This window comes from Miniopterus natalensis, chromosome X (genome assembly GCF_054644295.1).
Source record: "Miniopterus natalensis isolate mMinNat1 chromosome X, mMinNat1.hap1, whole genome shotgun sequence".
Lineage (NCBI taxonomy): Eukaryota > Metazoa > Chordata > Mammalia > Chiroptera > Miniopteridae > Miniopterus > Miniopterus natalensis.
This window is the reverse complement of record NC_142103.1, coordinates 35,809,243-35,834,645: the sequence shown is the minus strand read 5'-3', so window position 1 is coordinate 35,834,645 and position 25,403 is coordinate 35,809,243. Positions and strand designations below refer to the sequence as shown.

The 25,403-nt window shown below is 35.4% G+C and overlaps 1 protein-coding gene across 1 annotated transcript in view; it reads left to right on the top strand.

Annotated features, from left to right (window-relative positions):
* Positions 1-25,403, top strand: part of PCDH11X (protocadherin 11 X-linked) — a 675,478-nt gene that overhangs the window by 34,041 nt on the left and 616,034 nt on the right. The window contains exon 2 of the mRNA XM_087813444.1: positions 21,188-21,771. Within this exon, the coding sequence (XP_087669570.1) occupies positions 21,232-21,771 (540 nt within the window). The 5' untranslated portion in view covers positions 21,188-21,231. The remainder of the gene's footprint in view (positions 1-21,187; positions 21,772-25,403) is intronic.

The window sequence follows — 25,403 nt, the reverse complement described above, 5'->3', positions numbered from 1 at the left end:
AATACCCTGAGGGAGATTCTATTATTATCTCTATTTTATATTGAGACAGAGAATTTAAAAAACTTGTATAGTTACACAGCTAAGCCCTAGCTTGTTTGGCTCCATCGTTGGAGTGTTGGCCTGCGGACTGAAGGGTCTCAGGTTCAATTCCAGCCAAAGGCACTTACCTCAATTGTAGGCTCGATCCCTGGGCCGGGGCCGGGCACATTCTAGAGGCAACCAGTCAATGTGTCTCTCTCACATCAATGTTTCTCCCTCTCTCTCTTTCTCTCTGTTCCTTCCACTCTCTATGAAAAGCAATGAAAAAAATATCCTCAGGTGAGGATAAAAAAAAAAAATACATAGCTAATAAGTGGTGGATAACATTCAAACCAGGCAATCCATCTGCATAGCTCATACTACAAATTCTAAAATAAAAATTAAAAATTTTTTATTTTTATTTTGCCAGGGCAGTTTATATTTGGACATAATAACATTTTTTTTAAATTTTGATTTTTGAATAGGGGATAATTTTATGACTGATTTTTCAATAGAAACATCAATGATTATCTCAATTTCCATGTCAAATATATTTAACAATAACTTTAAATGAATGGTTCGCTTCATTGTATGTGGATCTCTGAATGAATGATTTGTTTGAAGTCATCAATACTGGTCATTAAGACACTTGCAGGGAGCGATCCAAGGCGGCAACAGACTGAGTGGAAACTACACTGAACTCTCTTGGGACCAATCTGGATTTACAACTAAAACATTGAAAAACCATCCTGAAAACCAACTGAATAACTGGAGAGCACCATCATAAACAAGGAGGAAAAGTGGAGACTGCATAAAGATTGGTAGGAAATGCGGACACGAGAGGGCTGGCCAGCTCCCATAGGCAGCAGCTGAAGGTCCAGAGGGAGATCTCAGCTGTGGGGCTTCCCACTGAGGACTCTGGGGCCTACACCCCAAGCTGAGTGAACCACCCAAGAGCACCAGAACTGAGAAAGGTGCCCACATAACATCTCACTGTGAAAAGCAACCAGATTTCTGTCTGCCAGGGAGAGACTGCTGAAAATGCAGATACCCTCTTAAAGAGCCAACACACAAGGTTTCCTGTGCAGCCACTCACCTTGGGCTCTGGCAGAGGGAGGGTAGAGTGGACAGGAGCTGTATGGGGAGACTCTGGGGTTGTGGGCTCTGGAGAGTGAGATCAGGGGACACCTATCTGGATTCCTGTGCCAATTGTCCCCAGAGTATGGAGGACATCTTTCTCAAGTGGAAAATTTTTAATTTTTGCCTGAGGGGGGAAACAACTGCCCCACCCTGCTGGACAGCTTCTTGCTCACCCCAGAGGAGTTTCTACAGCCTGAGGCTTGTTAAGAGATTGATAACAACCAGCCAACCCACACTGTGGAGCTTCTACAGCCTGAGACTCATTAAGGGAATCAGATTAATCAGTCTGAAGGCAGAGGCAGACCTCAGGGTGCTTTCAGTCTTTGCATGATTTGCTTCACGACCAAGACCGTAGAAAAGCAGACTTTGATGTGCATCTTGGTCCTGTACAAATGCACCCAGGCCCAACAGTGGAAACCTCAAGCCTGGGGTTGTTAATAGCCCCAAACAGGGTACTCAAGGCCAGTCACAAACTACCTCTGACATTGGCCTGTACCAGAGACCCCCTAAAAAGACAGAGTCCTAGCAGATCTACCTAACACTTAAAAACAAAACCAAAAAGGTAGCCAAAATGGGGAGACCACAAAACAAGACCCAAATGAAAGAATAAGAGAAGTCTCCAGAAAAAGAGCCAAATAAAATGGAGATAAGCAATCTCTCAGATATAGAGTTGAGAATGCTGATTGTAAGGATGCTCAACAGCATGAAAAAAGATATGGAAACTATGAAAAATGACCAGTCAGAAATGAAGAAAGAGATAGCAGAAATAAGGAATACACTGGAAGGAATAAACAGCAGATTAGAGGGAGCTGAGGATTGGATCAGTGAATTAGAAGTCAGCATAGAATAAAATCACTCAAGCAAAGACCCAAAAACAAAAAAATTAAAAAACAGGAGGACAGTCTAAGGGAGCTGTGGGACAGCATGAAACGTAACAATATTAATATAGGTGTGCCAGAAGAGATCGAAAGTAAGCAGGGGTTAGAGAACCTGTTTGATGAAATAATGGCAGGAAACTTCCCTAACCTGGTCAAGGAAAAAGGCACACAGGTTCTGAAGGTACAGAGAGTCCCAAGCAAGAAGAATCCAAAAAGACCCACTCCCAGACACATCATAATTAAAATTCCAAGAATTGAAGACAAAGAGAAAAGCAATCTGTTACCTGCAAAGAAGCCCTCATAAGGCTGTCAGTTGACTTCTCATGAGAAACTCTACAGGTCAGAAGGGAATGGAATGAAGTATTCAAGATAATGCAAAACAAGGATCTGAAACCAAGACTCTATCCAGTAAGATTATCAATCAAGATAGATGGTGAAATAAAAGGCTTTCCAGGTGAAAAAAAGGCTAAAAGACTTTATCACTACAAAACCAGCGTTACAGGAAATGTTAAAAGGACTGCTATAATTAGAAGTAGAAATAAAGAGAATGAGAAACATAGGAATAAAGAAACAAAATGGCAGTAGATAAGTATATTTCCATAATAACCTTAAATGTAAATGGATTAAATGCCCCAATAAAAAGATATAGGGTGGCTGAATGGATAAGAAAACATGATCCAAATATATGCTGTCTACAAGAGACCCACCTCAGAACAAAAGCCTCATACAGGATGAGAGCGAAGGGATGGGAAAAAGTTTTCCATGCAAATGGAAATGAAAAAAAGATGGGGTAACAATACTCATATTGGACAAAATAGACTTCAAAATGAAGATCGTAATGAGAGACAAGAAGGTCATTACATAATACTAAAGGGATCAATCCAACTAGAGGATATAACCCTGATAAACATATTTCCAACCAACATAGGAGCAACTGAATGTATTAAAAAACTTCTAGAGCACTTTAAGGGAGAAACTGAGAGCAATACAGTCATACTAAGGGACTTTAACACCCCATTGACTTCACTGGATAGGTCTTCCAGACAAAAAATCAACAAGGAAACAGTGGGCCTAAATGACACCCTAGATCACATGGATTTAATTGACATTTACAGAACATTCTACCCAAAAGCTGCAGATATACATTCTTCTCAAATGCACATGGGGCATTCTCAAAGATAGACCACAGGTTGGGACACAAAACAAATCTCTACAAGTTTAAGAAGACTGAAATCATATCAAGCATCTTCTCGGATCACAGTGGCATGAAATTAAAAATCAACTACAATAAAAACACTAAAAATCCTTTAAATGCATGGAGGCTGAAAAGCATGTTTTTAGACAATGAATGGATTACAAAGAGATCAAGAAGGAAATAAAATACTTCTTGGAAACAAATGAAAATGAACACACAACAACTCCAAATCTATGGGACATAATGAAAACAGTCCTGAGAGGGAAGTTCATAGCATTATAAGCTTACCTCAAAAAACAAGAAAAACTTCTAATAAACTCTCTAACCCTACAATTAAAAACTTAGAGAACAAAAAGAAAAGCCCAGAGTTAGTAGAAGGAAAGAAATAATAAAGATCAGAGCAGAAATAAATGACATAGAGACTAAAAAAAACAATACAAAAGATTAATGAAACCAAGAGTTGGTTCTTTGAAAAGATAAACAAGATTGATAAACCTTTAGCCAGACTTATCAAGAAACAAAGAGGACCCAAATAAACAAAATCAGAAATGAAAGCGGTGAAATAACAACTGATCCAACACAAATACAAAGGATTGTAAGAAAATACTATGAACAACTATATGCCACCAAGCTGGACAACCTGGATGAAACGGATAAATTCCTAGAAAAATACAACCATCCAAAATACAATCAGGAAGAGTCAGAAAGCCTGAATAGGCCTATAACTGCTGATGAAATTGAAGCAGTAATCAAAGGGATCCCAGCACACAAAAGCCCTGGCCTGGATGACTTCACAGGGGAGTTTTGTCAAATAATCAAAGAAGAATTAAAACCTATCCTCCTCAAACTACTTCAAAAAATCCAAGAGGAAGGAACACTTCCAAACTCTTTTTACGAGACCAGCATTAGCCTAATTTCAAAACCAAATAAAGGCACTACAAAGAAAGAGAATTACTGGGCAATATTCCTGATGAACATAGGTGCTCTACAAAATATTAGCAAATCAGATCCAGCAATATATTAAAAAGATCATACACCATGACCAAGTGAGATTTATTCCAGGGATGCAAGGTTGGTACAATATTTACAAATTAATAAAGGTGATACATCACATAAACAAATTGAAAGATAAAAATCACATGATCATATCAATGGATCCAGAAAAAGCATCTGATAAAAATCCAACACCAATTTTTGATAAGAACTCTCAGCAAAGTGGGAATAGAGGGATTATATTTCAACATTATAAAGGCCATATATGAAAAACCTACAGCCAATATCATACTCAAAGGGCAAAAACTAAAACCATTTCCCCTAAGAACAGGAACAAGACAGGGGTGTCCACTCTCACCACTCTTATTCAACATAGTACTGGAAGTCCTAGCCACAGTGATGAGACAAGAAGAAAACATGAAAGACATCCAAACTGGAAAGGAGGAAACAAAACTGTCATTTGCAGATGACATGATATTGTACATAGAGAATCCTAAAGACTCCACCAAAGAACTAATAGACTTAATAAAAGAATTCAGCAGGGTAGCTGGATACAAAATTAACACCCAGAAATTGATGGCATTTTTGTACACCAATAATGAACTCTCAGAAAGAGAAACTAAAAAAGCAATCTCATTTACCATTGGCACTGAAAAAATAAGATATCTAGCAATAAACTTAACCAAAGATGTAAAAGACCTTTACTCAGAAAACTACAGGACACTGAAAAAAGAAATAGAGGAAGATATAAACAAACAAAAATATACCATGTCCATAGATTGGAAGAATTAACATCATTAAAATTCCCATACTACCCAACACAATCTATAAATTCAATGCAATCCCTATTAAAATACCAACAGCATATTTCACAAATCTAGAACAAACACTTTGAAAATTTACATGTAACCAAAAAACACCCTCAATACTTACGGCAATCTTGAGAAAGAAGAACAAAGTTTGAGGAATCACAATATCAGATATCAAGTTATACTACAAAGACACTGTAACCAAAACAGCCTGGTACTGGCACAAGAACAGACACAGATCAGTGGAACAGAACAGATAATCCAGAAATTGACCAATGCCAATATGTTCAATTAATATCTGACAAAGGAGGCAACAACATAAAATGGAGTAAAGTCAGTCTCTTCAATAAATCGTGTTGGGAAAATTGGAGAGGTACGTGCAAAAACATGAAACTATACCACCAACTTACACCACACACAAAAGTAAATTCAAAATGGATGAAAGACTTAAATGTAAGACATGAAACCATAAAAATCCTAGAGGAAAACATAGGCAGCAAAATCTCATACATCTCTTGTAGCAATATGTTTGCTGATACATCTCCTAGGGGAAGAGAAACTAAGAAAAAAAATGGGACTGCATCAAAATAAAAAGCTTCTGCACAGGAAAAGAAATCATCAACAAAGTGAAAAGGGGGCCCACTGTATGGGAGAACATGTTTGCCAATGACACATAGGATAAAGGGTTAATACCCCAAATATATAAGGAACTCGAACAACTTAACAAAAGGAAGACAAACAATCCAATTAAAAACCGTGCAAAGGACCTAAATAGACACCTCTCCAAAGAGGACATACAAATGGCTAAGAGACATATGAAAAAATGTTCAATGTCGCTAAACATCAGAGAGATGCAAATTAAAGCCACAGTGAGGTATCACTTCACACCTGTCAGAATGGCTATCATCAACAAATGAGGGAACTACAAGTGCTGGCGAGGGTGTAGAGAAAAGGGCACCCTAGTACCCTGCTGGTGGGAATGCAGACTTATGCAGCCACCACGGAAAGTATGGAGTTTCCTCAAAAGATTAAAAATTGACCTGCTATTTGACCCAGTGATCCCACTTCTAGGAATATATCCTACGGAACTCAAAATACCAATCACAAAGAACTTATGCACCCCTATGTTCATAGCAGAGCAATTTACAATAGCTAAGATTTAGAACCAGCCCAAGTGAATAAAAAAGCTGTGGGGCATTTACACCATGGAATACTATGCAGGTGTAAAAAAGAAGGAGCCCTTACCCTTTGGCATAGCATGGAGGGAACTAGAAAGTATTATGCTAAGTAAAATAAGTCCATCAGAGAAAGACAAATACCACATGATCTCACTTATATGTGGAATATAATAAACAAAATAAACTGATGAACAAAATGGATCCAGAGACATAGCAGCACGGAGCAGCCTGAGGGATCTCAGAGGGAAGGTTGGGAGGGGTGTGTGGGTGGGGGAGATTAATCAAAGAACTTATATGTTTATAAGCATAACCCATGGACACAGACATTGGTGTGGGGAAAGCTTGAAGGTGTGATGGATGCAGGGTGTAGGGGATCATTTCAATGAGGATAAAAAGTCAACATCTGTAATATTTTCAATAATAAAGATAAAGAAACTTAAAAAAAAAAAAACTGAAGAAAAAAAAAAGACAGTTGCAGGAATGGCTCTGACTTATGGAGTCCTTTAGTTCATTATGTATCTGGAGACATTTTCACTTATTTTTAAACCTGGAAGAGCAAGCCAAAAGTATATTTAAATAATGCCTCTATGAATTGTTTTCTTTTTGTGAACATGGTGGAATTAGCTATCAACTAATTTTTTTCATACACTTGATAATTATAATATAAAAAAATTGATTTTACATGTTCTCATAAATTTGGCCCACAACACAGACATAAAAGTCTTATTTTTTTCTAGCTTGTTTTAGTCTGTGGACTCAATTGCTAGTTTCAAAATAATATTGGGAAAAATCATATCCTATTAGAGAGAGCATATTTTGATATTGAAATGTTAACATATTGACATATGGGAAAGAAATATGTATGTGAAAAACAATTAGAGCAACATTGTACAGAGGATGTGGAATAGATGAAAATCAATACCTAATGCACAGAATACCCATGTAAATGTACTATTTTATGTATGATGATATAATAAATTTTGAAAATTATCATATAAAAACAAATGGCATTACAATATTAGATCTTCCTCCACACATTCTGTCACATTCTTTTGAAATAGAATTAAAAAAATATATATAAAATTTAGAATATCTAACTCAGAAGAAATGTGAATTTTTTAAAAAAGTTATCTTTATTGTTGAAATTATTACAGATGTCCCCTTCTTTCCCACTGACCCCATCCACCCCTCACCCATTCCCATTCCCAGGCCTTCACCACATTATTGTCTGTGTCCTTGGGTTATGCATATATGCATATAAAATCTTTGGTTAGTCTTTCTCCACCCACCCACCCCTACATTCCCTCTGAGATTCGTCAGTCTGTTCCATGATTCTATGTTTCTGAATCTATTTTGTTCTTCAGTTTATTATGTTCTTTAGGTTTCACATATAAATGAGGTCATGTGATGTTTGTCTTTCTCTGCCTGGCTTATTTTGTTTAGCATAATATTCTCCAGGTCCACCCAAAGGGTAAGAGATCCTTCTTTACAGCTTCATAGTATTCCATGGTGTATATGTTCCACAGATTTTTACCCACTCATCTACTGATGGGCACTTTAATAGAAAAATGGACTAAGAGCAAGACTGGATATTTCGTATGGAAATGGAAGGAATTCATTCCTATTTCAGTGGGTAATGGGTTTTACTGGGGATATAATTCACTTTGTCTAAGTTGTTTAAATTCTCAAAACCTTTTCTTTATTAACATTATTTCTTTATTAAAATTTATATATAAATACACAAAAATATCAGCAACATTTATTAGGACTGTATCCAGCACTGTGGAGAACTTGGAAGTCAAGGGTGAAATCTACTCAAAAAAAGAAATATGAGGAAATTGTAAACTTTAGCAGACAATGTATATCAGTGCTCCGATTGTATGCTCAGAAAAGGAGGAGAGTGATGTGGACTTGGGGACTACAGAGAAGGAAAAGAAGAAAATGGTAATTAGATGTATTAGAGAATAGTGGTTTGCATTGCATTGTTCTCCATTATAAGCACATATATAGTATGCATGCATTTTTGGTATAAATCAAGACAAACTTACTGTATGAAGTTTTTGAAGAATTGATGATTTCTATTATACATCATATTCCTAATACTTATAGTATGATAGTGGTTAAATTATGATGGTGGTAAATCAGGAGAACATGGTGAGTACTCCACACTTCTATTGACTCTACGCAATATACTAAAACTATCAAGTGGGTAATGGAATTGGTATATTATCTCATCATAATTTCATTTTATTTTTTTATTATTTTTTACTTTCTTCTTATTTTAATTTATATTTGTTGTTGAGAGTATTACAGGTATACCATTTTCCCCCCCAATTGATCCCCTCCACTTCCCTCCACCCCTTTCCCAGGCCTTCACCCCATTATTAACTGTGTCCATGGGTTATACATATAACTTCTTTGGTTAATATCTTCCCACCCTCCACCCCGCTTCCCTCTTTCCCCTGAAATATGATCATCTGTTACATGTGTCAGTGTCTCTGGATTTATTTAGTTCATCAGATTCTTTTGTTCATTAGCTTCTTTTAAAGAAGACCCTTCAACATTTCCTGTAGTGCTGGTCTGGTGGTGATGAACTCCTTTAGCTTTTCCTTGTCTGAGAATCTCTTTATTTGACCTTTAATTCTAAATGATAGCTTTGCTGGGTAGAACAATCTTGGTTGTAGTTCCATGTTTTTCATCACTTTGAATATTTCTTGCCACTCCCTTCTGGCCTGCAAAGTTTCTGTTGAGAAATCAGCTGACAGTCGTATGGGTGCTCCCTTGTAGGTAACTAATTGCTTTTCTCTTGCTGCTTTTAAGATTCTCTCTTTGTCTAACCTTTGGCATTTTAATTATGATGTGTCTTGTTGTGGGCCTCTTTGGGACCCTCTGTGCTTCCTGGACTTGTAAGTCGATTTCTTTCCCCAGATAGGGGAAGTTTTCTGTAATTATTTTTTCAAATAGATTTTCAATTCCTTGGTCTCTTTCTTCCCCTTCTGGTACCCCAATAATACGAATGTTGAGCCTCTTGAAGATGTCCCAGAGGCTCCTTATACCATCTTCATATTTCTGGATTCTTTTTTCTTTTTGCTCTTCTGGTTGGGTGTTTTTTGTTTCCTCATGTTCCAAATTGCTGATTTGATTCTCAGCATCCTCTACTCTGCTGTTGATTCCCTGTAAATTATTCTTCATTTCAGTTCCTGTAGCCTTCATTTCAAATTGGCACTTTATTATGTTATCGATTTTCTCAGTTATTTCCCTAACAGTATGCTCAAACATCCTTATAACCAAAATTCTGAACTCTCTACCTATTAGCTTGCTTGGATCTATTTCATTTGGTTCCTCTTCTAGAGATTTCTTCTGTTCTTTCCTTTGTGACATCTTTCTTTGCCTCCACATTTTGGCTGCATTCAGGTGTTTGTTTCTATGTAGTAGGTAGAGCTGCTATGTCTTCTGGGATTGGTAGAGTGGCTTTGTGTAGTAGGTGTCCTGTAAGGGCCAGTGGCTCAGCCTCCCCAGTCACCTGAGCTGGGCCTTCTAGGTGCTCCCCTGTGTGGGCTGTGTGCACTGTCCTGTTGTAGTTGAGCCTTGGTTGCTGTTGGCGTCCCTGGGAGGAATTGACCCCCAGTTCAATCAGCTGTGAGGACCAGCTGAAACTACAGCCAGAGAGCTGCTGTGCTGGAGACACCCTTATGTATCAGGATTTACTTCAGTGGAGCTTTGGTGTTCAGCAAGTGCACCCCTTGAGTGTCACTCGTGGATGTGGTAGGGTTTTAATCCAGTGTGGTAGAGTCTGATCACCAGGTGCACTGTCTCTGGGGCCTCCAGGTAGGTGCAAAGTCAGTCTCTGCCAGTGCCTTGCCCAGGGCCACCCAGCATGAGCTACACTGCAAACCGTAGCTGGCTGCTACTTGTGCTGGGCTTGGAGGTGCCCAGGAGAGGCCAAGCTATGAGCCAATGTAGGCTGCCACTAGTGCCAGGCCTGGGGCCACTTATCAAGCTGTATGGGGAACGCTGCTGCTTGTTTGAGAGATTTTAGGAAAGTCCTAAGCATGAGGCTAGAGAGGCCACTTGCACAGAAAATCCCCTGGAAATGGCCTGGATGAGCTGCAGGTGGGGAGGGGCGGGGCCTCCGGGAATCACCGGGTGGGGCCAAGGGTGTGAGTCAGGTGCTGGCAATTCAAATATGGCCCCTGCCTGCCGGCTGTGTGTGAGGAGGACTCGCCACAGGAGCAATGGCCTCCGCCAGCCCTTCTGCCTGGGAGGAAGCCTCCCCTCCACCTCTCACCCAGATTTCAAGCAGGTTAGTTCCTCCCCAAGTGTCCCAGGTCCTTTTAGGCTGCTGTCCGGCGCTGGGCTCAGAGGGAGCGCGTCCAAGTGAATCCATGTGCAGGCCCTTTGAGAGGAGCTACTGGGGCTCCCGCAGCCTCCGTGATCCTCAGGGACAGTCCCCGCTGGTTTCACAGCCCAGAGTTGTGGGGACATCTCTTCCCGGCCTGGAGCCTTGGGCTGGGGGCCTGCTGTGGGGCTGGGACCCCTCGCTCCTCCGGGAAACCTCCACCACCAAAATTCCCTTCCGGGTTTCAACTGTGATACCAGGTGTGGGCCCGCAGCACATCTTTGTGATTCAACTCTGATCCGCCTGCCTCTGCGCCCCTCCTACCGGTCTTGGTGCTTCTTCAGGTCCCTGGTTGTGGGGCTTCTGTTCAGCCAGATTTCAGGAGGCTCAGAGTGATGGTAATTCTGTATTTTAGTTGTAATTTTGATGTGGTTGCGGGAGGCAGAGGGTGCAGCTGTTACCTCTGCTGCCATCTTGTTGTTCTCCCTCCTCTCATCATAATTTTAGTGCCTCAGGTACAGTACATTTATTTATATAGCATTTCTCATAGGTTTTATTGAGATCATATTATATTTAATGAAAATAATTCTATTTTAAAGATACCATTTATTTATAACCATAAAGCTGCATTTTTTATTTTTATTTTTTTTAGTCTCGGACAATCTCAAGCAGTGTTAATCCTAATTTAAACTGAGAGAAAATTTAATTGTTTCTCCTTGAATGAACAGGTTACCAGTCTCTTAAAAATAGTCATTATCTAATAGTTTCAAGATTTAATATAGTAAAATAGTATTCATCCCTAAATGATTCAGCAATAAACTTCACTGAATCAATGTATTTTGTTTTTATTGTTTGTCTTCTACTTATGAATAGGGGACCCCAGTCATCATTTCACTTTCTTGGGTGCATGCATAGCTCAAGATTACTTTCCTCTTGCTCTAGATCAGCACTGTCCAATAGAACTTTCTGTGGTGATAGAAATGTTCTATAATGTGCACTGTCCGATATTGTAATCCTTAACTACATTCTCCTATTGAGCAGTTGAAGTGTGCCTAGTGCAACTAATCACTTGAATTTTTAAGTTAATTTTAATTTTTATAGCTAGCTATGGTGAGGGCTACTGTATTGAACTGCACAGCTCTAGATGCTTATTTATAATCTATAAATATGACTGTACTGTACAAAAAGAGACTTCTTTTCTCAGAGCATAGTCACATTTGCTTTTGAATTTTTGTTCTTGTGCCATTTATAATATCAAATCCTGATACAAAGTAATTGTATGGTGAATAGCACTGACCTTTATTTTCCTGGAGTGTCAGTTTTTAGTAAGAATCAATGCAGTGTGTGATCTCAATTTCCTAAAATTAGTGCCAAATATAGCAAGTGTGAAATAGTTCTGGTTATAACTCATTCTTTGATCTGCATTAAAGATTTGAATATCTTTGCTATTTTTAAAATAATTTTGTTATTGATTTTTAGAGAGAGGAAGGGAGAGGGAGAGAGAGAAAGAAACATCAATGTGAAAGTGAAACACTGATCAGTTTCCTCATGCCCATCACCTACCCTGGATCGATCCTGCAATCCAGGCACATGCCCTAACAGGGAATTAAACCAGCAACATTTTAGTGCATGGGAGGACACCCAATCAACTAAGCTACATCATGCAGGGCGTGGATATTTCTGAAAATAAAAAAATCTTTCAGTATTTCTAATTTTTCTGGAATAATAAGAAAATTTGAGGACAATATTATAGTTACCATTGTATAACTTACCTAAAGTGAGACAATCGCAATTTTCGCCTATTTTGCACTGTATTTCTAGTTGAAATCACAGTAAGTTGTAATTTTAAAAAACCAAAAATATTTTGGAAAGTAAAGTCACACAACTATTTGAGCCTCCAGTACCTAAAGGAAGAATGATGACTTTATTTTCTTTCTTTGGCAAACTCCTTTTCAAAACCAATGTGAAATCTAGTGTTCAGAAGATACATTTGTTTCCTCTTTGCAAGCTTTCATAAATAAGCAAAGTTAAAATTATGTTTTTCATAAGCAGTGCAATAGGTAAGTTAAGGAAAATAAATGCCTAAATATCTTTTCAGTCTCCATATGCATTAGTTTTGTGACTTTGTAAAAGTATTTCACTTTGGGACTGCCATAATATGAAAGTAACTCTGACCACACCACTTTCATTTCAACTATTGTTTAATTTAATGGCATTTCAATTGGCATTTTTTATTTAAAAAATTTTTAAATTAATTTATATTCAATATTATTTTGTATTAGTCTCAGTTTTACAGCATAGTAGTTAGCCAAATGTACATTACAAATTGTTCCCTCTGATATTTTCATTACCCAATGTGCACTATATTTAGTTATTACAATGTTATTGACTATATTTTCTATGCTGTACTTTACATCCCCAAGATTATTTTGTTATTTCTAATCTGTTCTTACTGTAGAAAGCAGAATGGAGTTTCCTCAAAAAAAAATAAAAGTGGAACTGCCTTATGACCTGGCAATTACACTTCTGGATATATATCAACTGGCATTTTTTTCCCCTTAAAACTCTGTACATGTGCATATACATACACTCAAGAAAGTGCACTCAGAAACCACGAAGATTATCATTTTAGTCATAGAATGAAATATTTCATGAATATTCCATAATTAGGGTTTGGCTACTGTTTGCTGGTTCCAGGGACAAAATTGTGTACAACTCTGGGGAGATGGAACTTGTATATTCTTGATTCCCATTTGACAGTTACTTAAAGTCATTGTGAGGTTAATGCACTGCTTGATTTATAAAAAAGTAGAATAAACTTCTTCTTACGATATGTTAGTCTATTGCATAAAGAGAAGAGTCTTGTGGTGAGAAAGCGTGAAGTATGGTAAATGAAGACTAATGAGAAAAAGAATCACTTTTAGCCCGGCCGGGTGTGGCTCAGCAGTTGAGCATCGACCTAGGATCCAGGTGATCAGGGTTCAATTCCCGGTCAGGGCACATGCCCGGGTTGTGGGATTGATCAATGACTCTGTCATCATTGATGTTATGTTTCTGTCTCTCTCCCTCTCCTTTCCTCTCCCTGGAATCAATAAAGATATATTTACCAAAAAAATACACAATCACTTTTAATGATTTTATGAACCTGAGTGAGATCTGTGGCTATCCAAAATGAGAAACAGGATGAAAAACAATTTTAAATAAGAAGAATCTATAAGTATTTTGAAAAGATGCAAGGTTAGAATTAATTTAAATACTGCTTTACTTTTAGTTGGAAAAACTGTTTTCCTAGGAACAATTTAGTGTAATTTGTACTGAAAATACCTGCAGAAGAAGATTGTGCTTAAAATACACTCATCAGAAAAATGTAGGTCTTTTAATAAAACAGAATGCATGAAATAAAAAACATTCCAAGATGTTTTATAACACATCTCTTGCTTCTTGGACTCTGCCAGTCCTTGTAGTGATGTCTTGAAAAAAAGAGTTCAAAACAAAAGAATTACAAACCTAAAGATATAATAAACTTTCCTTAAACACTTGTTATGTATTTGGCATAGTGTCCATCCACTGTTAAACTAAAATAAAGGCCTAGTAATAAATATTGGTAAATATCTGAAATAATTCATTTGCATTCAGACCACAGAACTACACTATAAAATATTATGGATCTGTACTGTTATTTCAATTTAAAGCATATTTTATGGAAGATGAATTTTATGCCTAAGTTTTTATTTGTAAAGAGGTAAATCTTCAGATATGATGTAGGTTTTTACACATTAAAATCCCACATTTTATTGCCAATTTTGTACACTTTGAAAGATACTAATAATATTGAAATAAGACCCAAAGTACTTTCTCCAAAATTAGGATTTCTCCAATGTAGCAGGGTGTTTTTCAATGCCCAAATTGGAGTTTTAATGATTAGCAAAACATTTATATTTGGAATTAAAATGAGTTAAGACAAAGTTGAAATAACTCACAGGTTTGAGGGATATTGCTAAATCAACAAGACATTTTATGCATTAACTTAGAATAAATAGCAAGTAAAAATAGTAGAAATACTAACATGTATAATTTGTCTTTGTATGAGCTATTCATAAATGCATTTGAATTGTACCTGTTACAGACATGATTCTTTCTTGAAAGCCAGGCTGCACATATAATATGAATTTATTGTACAAATTAAGAACACACAAGAAGTGGTGTTTAATTTAACTATAAATGTTAATTCAGTTTTTAAAGCCAGAATTCTGCATAATTATTTTTCAATCCTAAATTAAATTTATCAATGCATGGCCTGTATAAGTTCCATTTATGGTGCAAATAATTTATCTATTTATTCATTGAATTCAGTTTTAATTTGCCATCCAGTTTGTTTTGGTTTTGAAGTAACACAAAATGAAAATCACTTAAATTATATTAAAATATGTGTAAAAGAATAAGAATTTTTTATTTATTTTATTTTATATATATATCTTTATTGATTTCAGAGAGAGGAAAGGAGAGAGGGAGAGAGAGAGAGGAACATCAATGATAAGAGAGTCATTGATCGGCTGCCTCCTGCACGCCCCCGACTGGGGATCGAGCCTGCAACCCGGGCATATGCCCTGACTGGGAATCAAACCCTGATCGCCTGGATCCTAGGTCGATGCTCAACCGCTGACCCACGCCCAGCCGGGCAAGAATAAGAATTTTAAAAAGAAGGGCTTTTTTGCTATTCCTTTAATCTGAAGCACCTATTATAAGTAGTTGATACACCAAGTAGCAAGATTGGTTTTTAAAAAGTTGCTATGTCATTATTGTTTAGTGTTCTATGATGTGTAGTTACTGACTGTGGATTTATGACACCCCAAACTCATGAAACCAAGAACTTTTCTTCCTGGGTGAATGAATGCAGTTGTTAAGGATGAAAGTCATCTTCTTGTCTTTGGAACAATAAGTTGATAGACACATATCATTTTTGGATAACTAAATCTTACCTTGATTCATTTTTTAGACTATCAACTGGGATCTAGTTTCCAAACACCTTTCCACATGGTGGTATATTTTATTTGCTTTTAACTGTTGCTTTTATTACATCATGATTTTGACAAATTAGCCGCTGACACAAATGAAAAGTATACTAAATCATCACCTATTTTTATCTGGTTAGACCTATACTCTTTGATTAAATCGAGAACAAGCATAAAAGTTATCACTTATCCTTACATATCTAAATATCAAAATAAAGTATTTAACAAGTTCACAAGTATTTAACAAATTCAGCAAAGTCCTGAATTTATAACACTTATTTACTTTCTGAAAACATGATCATCTAAAGGGTATATAGGGTTTGAAATTAATGCCTATTTGATATAAAAATTTAATATATAAATAATTTCCCAAAGATATTCATATGTAGCATACACTAGTTATAAAGATTAAATAAAATAATTGATCTGAAATCATTTAGAGCAATTACAATGCTACACAAAATGGAAATTATCCTTTTACTTTTGGTGAATTTAAGATGTATATATTATAAAATATGATACTTAATGACCAAATATATTAAAATAATCAATAGATACTGAAATAATAATTATTAAATTCATCCCAAAGTGATAAAAATATATGATGATCAATGGGCACTTTGTCATATAGAATATGATTCTTTCTTTAATAACCTTTAATCCCATATTACAAACTCTCCCTAAATCATATATCAAAAATCCAGAATAATTAATATAAAAGAACAAACTTTATAAAGTACCTTTTAAGTGCTCTTTGAGCATTGGTTATTAACAGATTTGAAACCCTGCTAGAAAACACTGCACTAACTATTGTGGAGTATTGAATGAATCAGCAAAATACAGCCTTGGCCAGGTTGCTCAATTGGTTGGATTGTCATCCTGCACCCTAAAAGATTGTGGGTTTGAATGAATAAAAAATATTTTTTACTATTATTTTTATTTTTAAAATATATATCTTTATTGATTTCAGAGAGAGGAAATGAGAGGGAGAGACAGAAAGAGAGAAACATCAATGTTGAGAGTCATTGATTGGCTGCCTCCTGCACGCCCCCTACTGGGGATTGAGCCTAAACCAGGGCACATGCCCTGACTGGGAATCAAACTGCAATCTTCTGGATCCTAGGTCGATGCTCAACCTCTGAGCAATACAGGCCGGGCAAAAAAAATAAATAAACATTTTAAAGAAGGAAGCAACAGTGATGGAATCCACTTCTTGGAGAAGATTGGACCCAAATGTGAAAAGTTGATCCATAAAAAATGAAATGCAGTCAATGAGTCCATTGTGGAATAAAATTCAATAAAAATACCAGTTTTGTGGAATTGAAGTACCTTATTAATATTTTTTCAAAAAAATTTATATTTATTTTTGAAAATATTACAGATGTCGCCCTTTTTGTCCCCACTGATCCCTTCTACCCCACCCCCACCCCCACCCCAGGCCTTCACCCCATTATTGTCTGTGTCCATGGGTTATGCATATATGCATATAAATTTTTGGTTAATCTCTCCCCACCCACCTCCGCCTTCCTTCTGAGATTCCTCAATTTTGAAATTTCAAGTTTAAGAACACATAGGAAATAGTTAACTCAAAGAAGATGCTGATACACTTCCCTCACCTTAATTGTGGTCAGTCCCTTTGGAAATATTGAGTGTAGCAGTTTTTCAAGTATTTTTTTTTTCCAGATGTGGTTACTTTTCTTGCAAAGCCCTGGATTCTTTCCTGTCAACCTTAAGAACTACCTTATCATTTTCCCAGCCTGTGAAAGAAGCTTTGACTGTGCATGAGAAAGAGAACATAAAAGTGACTATATTGTAGTTGTTTAATGGTGTATTTTTTACTTAAAGAGACATTAAAGTAATTAAAATGATGGGAGCCAAGTAGAGTTAGGATTATGGCCAACATATAGATATCTGTTTATTTTCATGTAATACCCAAATTTGTACTGTTTTTAAGAATTTGTTATTGTAGTATGTAAGCCATTCATTCATGAAAAATTAATTTAAGTGTACAGCAAATTAAACACAGCACACTAATGAGGGAAAATGTATCAAGTATGTCAAGGAAATTACGCCTTGGAATTCTTCTGACAAACCATTTCAGCATCACTTTTAAGGTTTGAACTCTCTAGAATTGCATAGTAGAGATTTCGTTCCCCTACCTACTTACCTTTTTAGAACTAGATCGTTCAAAGACTATAAAAGGAACTTGTACTTTTGCTTTACACATCTTAAAATATCAGAGTTACTTCTTTTGTTTTTGTTTTTGCTTTCTCTAATTATCATGATTCTTTCCCTCTAACTATGACTGTTGCCTACCGAACCACTATGTATTGCCTATGAAAATATCACTTAAACAGCACTGGCACTACTGAAACCTGTAGAAAATTTAATTCTCTGTATCTGCTTTCACTGTGCTTGTCTTATCAATTTACAAACTAAACTTAAGTTATAGTAAGAGTGGAATATGGAAGAACGTTAAAAAATAATCTTAATGTTATCATTTGTTCATGAGAGAGAGAAAATTAGAGCCATGTGAAGGTATGTGTGTAGGAATATTTTCCCTGAATAGCTCATGTAAATTTATCATAATTCTGTAAAACCAAGCAGAGACTCATTATACTCATATTTAGTAGCTAAATTTCCATATTTGTCATTCAAAGAATTAAACTCAGCATTTTAAAGGAGAACCATTTTAATTTTAAAGATAAAAATACATTTTCAATTGTCAAATTCAAGGATTGGAATCAAATAGTGGAGATTTAGGTTATTTAATCATGAATGTTTACATCCTGGCAGAGGCAGAGTTGAGTTTGTTATACATTGGTTCAACACTGAAAGATATCTTGAAATATTTATAACCTCTGTGAGCACAGGTATTTTTGTCTGTTTTGTTCACTGATTTATTCTCAGTGCCTAGAACAGTACTTGGAATTTAAAAATTGCTTAATAAAAAAAAAATATTTGTTGGATAAGTGACTAAACTGTCATGATAGTAATTACTAACTAGAGGGTAAATATTCCTTTCAGGTTTGCAATATGTATTTTCACTTCAGTTTTAGAAATGGCATTGCCTTATTTTTTTCTATTTTTTTTTCCAGTTTAAAAACTTTCAGATGAATTTCCAATTATAAAACACATTTTAAAATGTTTTATTTGATGATGTTATTAAACAGTGAAGTAGAACAGATTTAGAATGGATTGGGAGAAGGGGACTGCTTAGAATTAGGTCACTTTCTTAATTCCTCCTCTTGTGTAGAGATATTACAACACGCATGCAGTGTTTTCAAAAATGGTCTGTAGTACTCTTCTTCCAGTTGTAATAATGTGTAATACCTAAGGGTAAGATAAGAACAGAGTGGTAGTTTTAATTCTAGTTGTCAGTGTCCCATTTTTAGTTTTGCTTATGTTTGCATGGTATTTATAAATTCACACACATAGACACTCAACTTTTTAGATGTCCTAGATTCACAATGTATTGTACACATGTGTATGTATGCATATTAATTCATGGTAAGTATAAATGGGGTAAATTATTCTCAAATTCATAAAAGAGTATAAGGCCAATAATTCACAAGAGAATGAATCTTTAGATTTCTATATTATGTAATCCCAATATTCATCATTGAGCAAATGATGCTAAATATATCACAGGCAATAGTTTTCATGTGTTGTTTACTTAGAGAATGTCTTTAGCATTAACATTGCTTAATATTATACTTAAATTTTTTTGTAAATAGCACCACCCACTCAACACAGAAAAGTGGTTGAGCCCATGATATATATTTTTTAAATTCAGTGATAAGAAATTATAAAGTATTATGTTTCAAGTTTATCTAGTTCATTTCTTGGTTCTCCTCATGACCTAAACCATCTCAGCTGGTCTAACAAATGGACTTATTTCATTACTGATTGCAAGTAGGAAGGTGTCCTGTTTTCCACTTTTGTGTATTCTGACCTATCCATATACATATTTTTTTAATGCAAATGCACAGCTATACAGAGAGGAAGTTATTTAACATAATACATTGTCTGGCATAATCAAAACACAATATCTATAGCAAGATATATCATTTCATGAGTCTTTTTTTTCTAAATATTTGTTAATATTATTGATTACCAATTAATATTGAGAACTTCCTTAACTAGATACCTATGTGCATTAATAGTTTTCCTTAATGGATTTTTAAATCCCCACTTGTCAGCTGATCTTTTAAAACTTCTGAATGCATTGATAGCTGCATTAATCCCTCTTTAATTACATAAACATAACATTGGATAGGGTCTAGTGCAGCATGATACAAATTTCACTATGTTTATATAACATATTAATTATAAATAACATCTAGAAGCACATTAAATGTCTCATGATACTAGATATTAAAATATATTTAATATACAAAATTGAGGCTATATCAAACAAATCTAGCTGAGAATAAAAACTGAGAATTAATAATGAAAAATGAAAAAATGTTGCAAGTTTTAAATAAAAAAAATCCTTATTGATTTTCATCAGAAGAACTAAAAAACTGAAACAGTGTAGCAGATTTTAGTGAGTTAAAAATAGTAAGCAATGGAGAATAAAGCAGCCAGAGATATTGTTTGTTTTTTGACTCATTGTTTTAACTCAGCAAAGTGTTTTCAAGTGCCTTTCTCATTTTTAATTCTTAGTCAAGCTGTTCCTTGTCGTTAAGTAATTTTTATTTCAGTTTGTAGATGTGAAAACCTATTTCTTATGGGCTACTTTCTACCATGTATAAACAGAAATTCTCAGAGTTGAGATGTCTTCTAGTCCAGTCCTCCCACTGAATGTTTGGATATCGTCTGCCAAGTGATAAATATATAGAGCTAACCCAGTGATGCAGTCAGTACCTCTAAAGATACAGAATTTATTCTCTCCTGAAAACCAGTTTTTCCCAAAGTGTTTTAATGGGCAGTCATTTGTAATTTATCCCCATTCTTGTTCCTCTCATTCAAAGGAAAAAAAAAATGTTTTGTGCATGATATTTCTTCCCGTGTTTAGGTATTTGTCATATCAACCATTCTCCTCTCTGAAAGGACTTTTCTTTAATCCAAACTTCCCAAGTCCCTGATATATCATGATTCTTTATTTCCTGTTATTTAGATCAATTTTACATTTTGATGCCCAGAAAAACAGAACACTCAAAATATTGTATAATACCTTCATTACAAATATGCATTTGAAATCTATATTATAATAGACTAATGATTATATTTTTCTGGTTGGTAACATATTCCTTTATTTTTTCTTAACCACTGAATTAAATATAATAATTGTTTTTATTATGTTTAACTATCTTGATGTATTATAATATTATTTTTTATATATTTTATCAATGGTGAACATGACTTATCAGGCCTCTTAATTACTGTAGATATCTTGTTTCATTTACCTTTCATCTTAATGTAAAAATACTTAATATTTGATTCAAAACAAATCTGTTAATTTATTCAAGTGTTGATTGTGCAATATTTTTAAAATTATTTTAATTTAAAACTGAGCAATTAGTTTAATTTAAAACTGAGCAGTTGTCAGTTTTACTAATATCTTCTTCCTCATCCTCCTCCTCTCTTCTCTTTGTCTCTTGTTTCTTTTCTTTTTGACAGTTCTCTGAGGGGGGGACACAAAGAACTGTAGTCCTGTGCCTGGTATGGACTTGTTGTCCGGGACGTATATATTTGCGGTCCTGTTAGCATGCGTCGTGTTTCAGTCTGGCGCCCAGGAGAAAAACTATACCATTCGAGAAGAAATGCCAGAAAACGTCCTGATAGGCGACTTGCAGAAAGACCTCAACTTGTCACTAATTCGACACAAGTCCTTAACAATTCCCATGCAGTTCAAGCTAGTGTACAAGACTGGGGATGTGCCACTGATCCGAATCGAAGAGGGTACTGGTGAGATCTTCACTACTGGAGCCCGCATTGATCGTGAGAAATTATGTGCTGGTATCATTGTGGATGGCCATTGCTTTTATGAAGTGGAAGTTGCTGTTTTGCCGGATGAAATATTTAGACTGATTAAGATACGTTTTATGATAGAAGATATAAATGATAATGCACCGTTATTCCCAGCTACAGTTATCAACATATCAATTCCAGAGAATTCAGCTATAAACTCTCGATATGCTCTCCCAGCGGCCGTTGATCCTGACACAGGAATAAATGGAGTTCAAAACTACCAACTCATTAAGGTGCGTTTTAAAAACATTTTGCTACAAATAGTTCATTTTTAAAGACAAAAAAAAAAGATCTTAGTATACTTCAAATTTTGAGTAAGTCATCACCCTAATTTTTGAAAGTTTAAGCAAAATATTATAGAGAAAATTCATCACTGAAATTTTTGCAATTGCATAAGATTTATGAATCTGAATTTTCCTTTTATGTATATTCATTTTCACCAGTTGTTTGTGTTTTACTTAATCCACTGCAGTGGTCAGACAAGGGACTCAACCTTGCTACTTACAAATCAGTAACCAAGCCTATATATCTTACTTTTAATCTGCCTGGTTATAACTGCCACAAACTTGACCTAATCTTGTAAATCTAAAAGTTAAGAATGAATCCACAAACCTGTCAATTTTTCTCAGTCATTATTTTAGGTAAAAAGCTTTATCTTTCCATTTGAAAATATGCCAGAATATTTTATTTGATAGGTGAGCAGAACATTTTTTATTACTAGCATTTCTGCACATGTATAGAATAATGATAAATATTTTTCATAATGATTTTCAAGTCAAGCTAAGATCTTTAAAAATCTCAAGACATCAAAAAGAGTAAATTTCAGCCACTGTGCTGTTGATGTTAAATATTTTCATTTTGTTCCAAATCTTTGAAAACATGGGACATTTATTTGCTGTACAGAGTAAGTAAGCCTTGTAGTGAAAAAGTTTCAATTTATCTGAAGAACGTATTTTGGCTTGTGTTGGGTCTTGGGATGGGGAAGGCAAAGGGGAGATTAAATGGAATATTTGGTATTCTTCAAAATAACTTAATTACCGTTGTGGTATGTAGAGTGGTAGAAAACTCAGATTTTGATATGTGAAATAGTATAATGTGCTTGAATGATCTTGGAAAATGTGTAAAAGAACAAATGTGTAGATTTAATATAGATATGGTCAAGGGATTTTCAAAATTTTATAAACATTTTGTGACAATTCATTACTAGATTATGATTAACATAATTAATGTTAAATTTATTCAGAGGATACATAAATAAGATATTTTGATGCATATTACCTGAAGGGTTTGGCCTGGAAGCTGTAAAATATTGGAAAACTTCTCAGCTGATGCCAATATGTTGTGAAGATATAATTATTTATAAATACATTTAGGAATTGAAGGCTACAGAACTCTTGAGTGAAACTGAGTGACATGCAGACTTGTGTATAAATTTAAGAGTAAAAACAATAAGGAAAGTGAAAGATTATTTATAAATCAGCATTTTTATGTAAAATTCATGCAATGATATCTCCTTATGTGATGAAATGGAAAAAGATGTAGGAGTCAGGAAGATATAAATCACAATTTTATATTTAGCAAAACTAAGCATGCCATTTCCAGCTTAACATTTCTGACCTTTAGTTTCTTCTATCATAATGTGAAGATGATGATATAAATGTCACAGAGAAAGAATTGGAAAGAATAAGCACTAACTAGAGAGTAGATATGCCAACATGAAAGATTTTTGGAGATGCTTTAAAACATTTGGCTATTTATAGAAATGCGAGGCTTGGTGAATACTATCTTTGAAGCAACACTGTCCAATAGAACTTTCTTCAATGACTACATTTCTATAATCTGTGATATCTGAGATATTAGTTACTGGCTATGTGGCTATTGAATACTTGAAATTGGACTAGTGCTACCATCGAACTGAATTTTAAATTTTATTTAAGCTTAATTTTAATAGCCACATGTGGTGGTGGCTACCATATTAGATAGCACAGCCTAAACAAAAATAGTTCAATTGGAAAGTAAAAATTAACAGGTAAAATCAAAGTTTTAACAAATTAAAATCAAGTATTAGCTATAGAGTCTCTACACCCAGTTATCTTGAAAAAATGTGTTGTTTTGAAAGATAGTTCTTTACTTAAATAATAGTTTTGTCATGTCTTCCTCAAGGAAGTTTAATGAACTTCCAAAAAAATCTGATTTGTCTTGAAAGCTGTTTACCAAATTCAACTAAAACAAATAAGCTTACCAGCATAATTTTAACTTTGTTCAAATCTGCTTTTGTTTGAATTTCTTTGATTGTCAGGAAATGACAAAAAAACATGCTCATTAGAAGTTTTTAGAAGTGTCTTGGAAATAAACACACTCTATAATTTCATTCTGTTTTAGAATGTGTGATAAACCAAAAGTGAATTATATGATGCACCTAAAGTACTGGGGCATTTGTATGGCTTTGTGTACAAATGTGTCCCGACTCTTTGTTAAAAATAATGAGAATGGAATGCAAAACATATCTCCAGGCATGTGGAGGGCCATGGCATGGGTGATGTTAACTGAGAGCACTTTGACTTACAAAAAGGTTGTGTCTTGAAAGTAGTGTATATTCTGGCAGGATAGATAGGATAAATAAAAAGAAGGAAAGAAATATATTTTGATTCATCTATAAGCTTTAATAAATGTTACAATTTGAAAGTAAGTAGGCCAACAATAGTAATTTTTTTTAAAAAAAACTCTGTCCTGCAGAATAAACTAAGAATTTAATTAACACTTATTTGTTCTATTTTTGTTGAATAGACAAGACCAACAAAAATTATAGTTTACCCTAACTAGGGAAATATAAAACTCATGAAAAGATCACATAACAAAGGGAGAAAAGGGAGAAATATAAAGAAAAATTCTAGGCAAAAATAGGTGAGTTTACACACGAAAAGGTCCTGCTATTGATAATTATATATTAATTAAATAAAAAGGAAGGCAGTGGTAGAGGAATGGCATGAGAGAACCCCTTGGTCTCTCCCCTTGAAGTTTTCAACAAATTGAACAGTTATAACTCAACAAAGGATTCCATGCTCAATGTGCAAACATACCTGAGAGATCTGCACATTGAAACATCTAAAGGTGCCCTGGCTGGTTTTGCTCAGTGGTTAGAATGCTGGCTCATGGACTGAAGGGTCTCTGGTTCAGTTTCAGCTAAAGGCACATACCTATGTTGTGGGCTCTATTCCTGGCCCCAGTCACGGTGTGTGTGGGAGGCCACCAATTGATGTGTCTCTCTCACGTTGTTTCTCTCTACACTCTCCCTGAAAAGCAATGGAAAAAAATATTCTTGGGAGAGGAATAAAAAGAGAAATCTAAAGGTGGGAAAATACAAGTGAATTGGGGAGGCGAGAAGGCCAAAAATCTGAAAGGAGCCACAGATGCATCTGGAAACTCACAGCAGGGGCTCAGCCCGGAGAAGAGAGGAATCGATTTGTGGTTGGCACTCCATTCAGCTGGGAAGAGCAAAGAGACTTAGTGAGCATTCCTGCAGGAGTAAGCAGTACAAGCTAAGGCTGACCAGGGACCTGGTCAGGAACACAGCACTTGAGTAAGGCAGTGATTGTAGGTCAATCAGCATTCCACACAGAGAAATAAAGACATGGAGCTTGACTGCCCATAGCCTCCCAGAGCTTGCTTCCCTTTGTCCTTGCTGTCTAGTTGTGGAGCACATTATCAGCAATCCTGAGAACTGCTAGTACAGCATCACTTTCATCCCTGAGCAAAGAGTGCACTCTGTGACTGGTTCCAAGGTCTGGGCACAAAGGGGACCCATGGATGTCCAAGATGATCATTACTCAAAGAGAAAAACAACACAACAGGCTGCTGGGTTCCT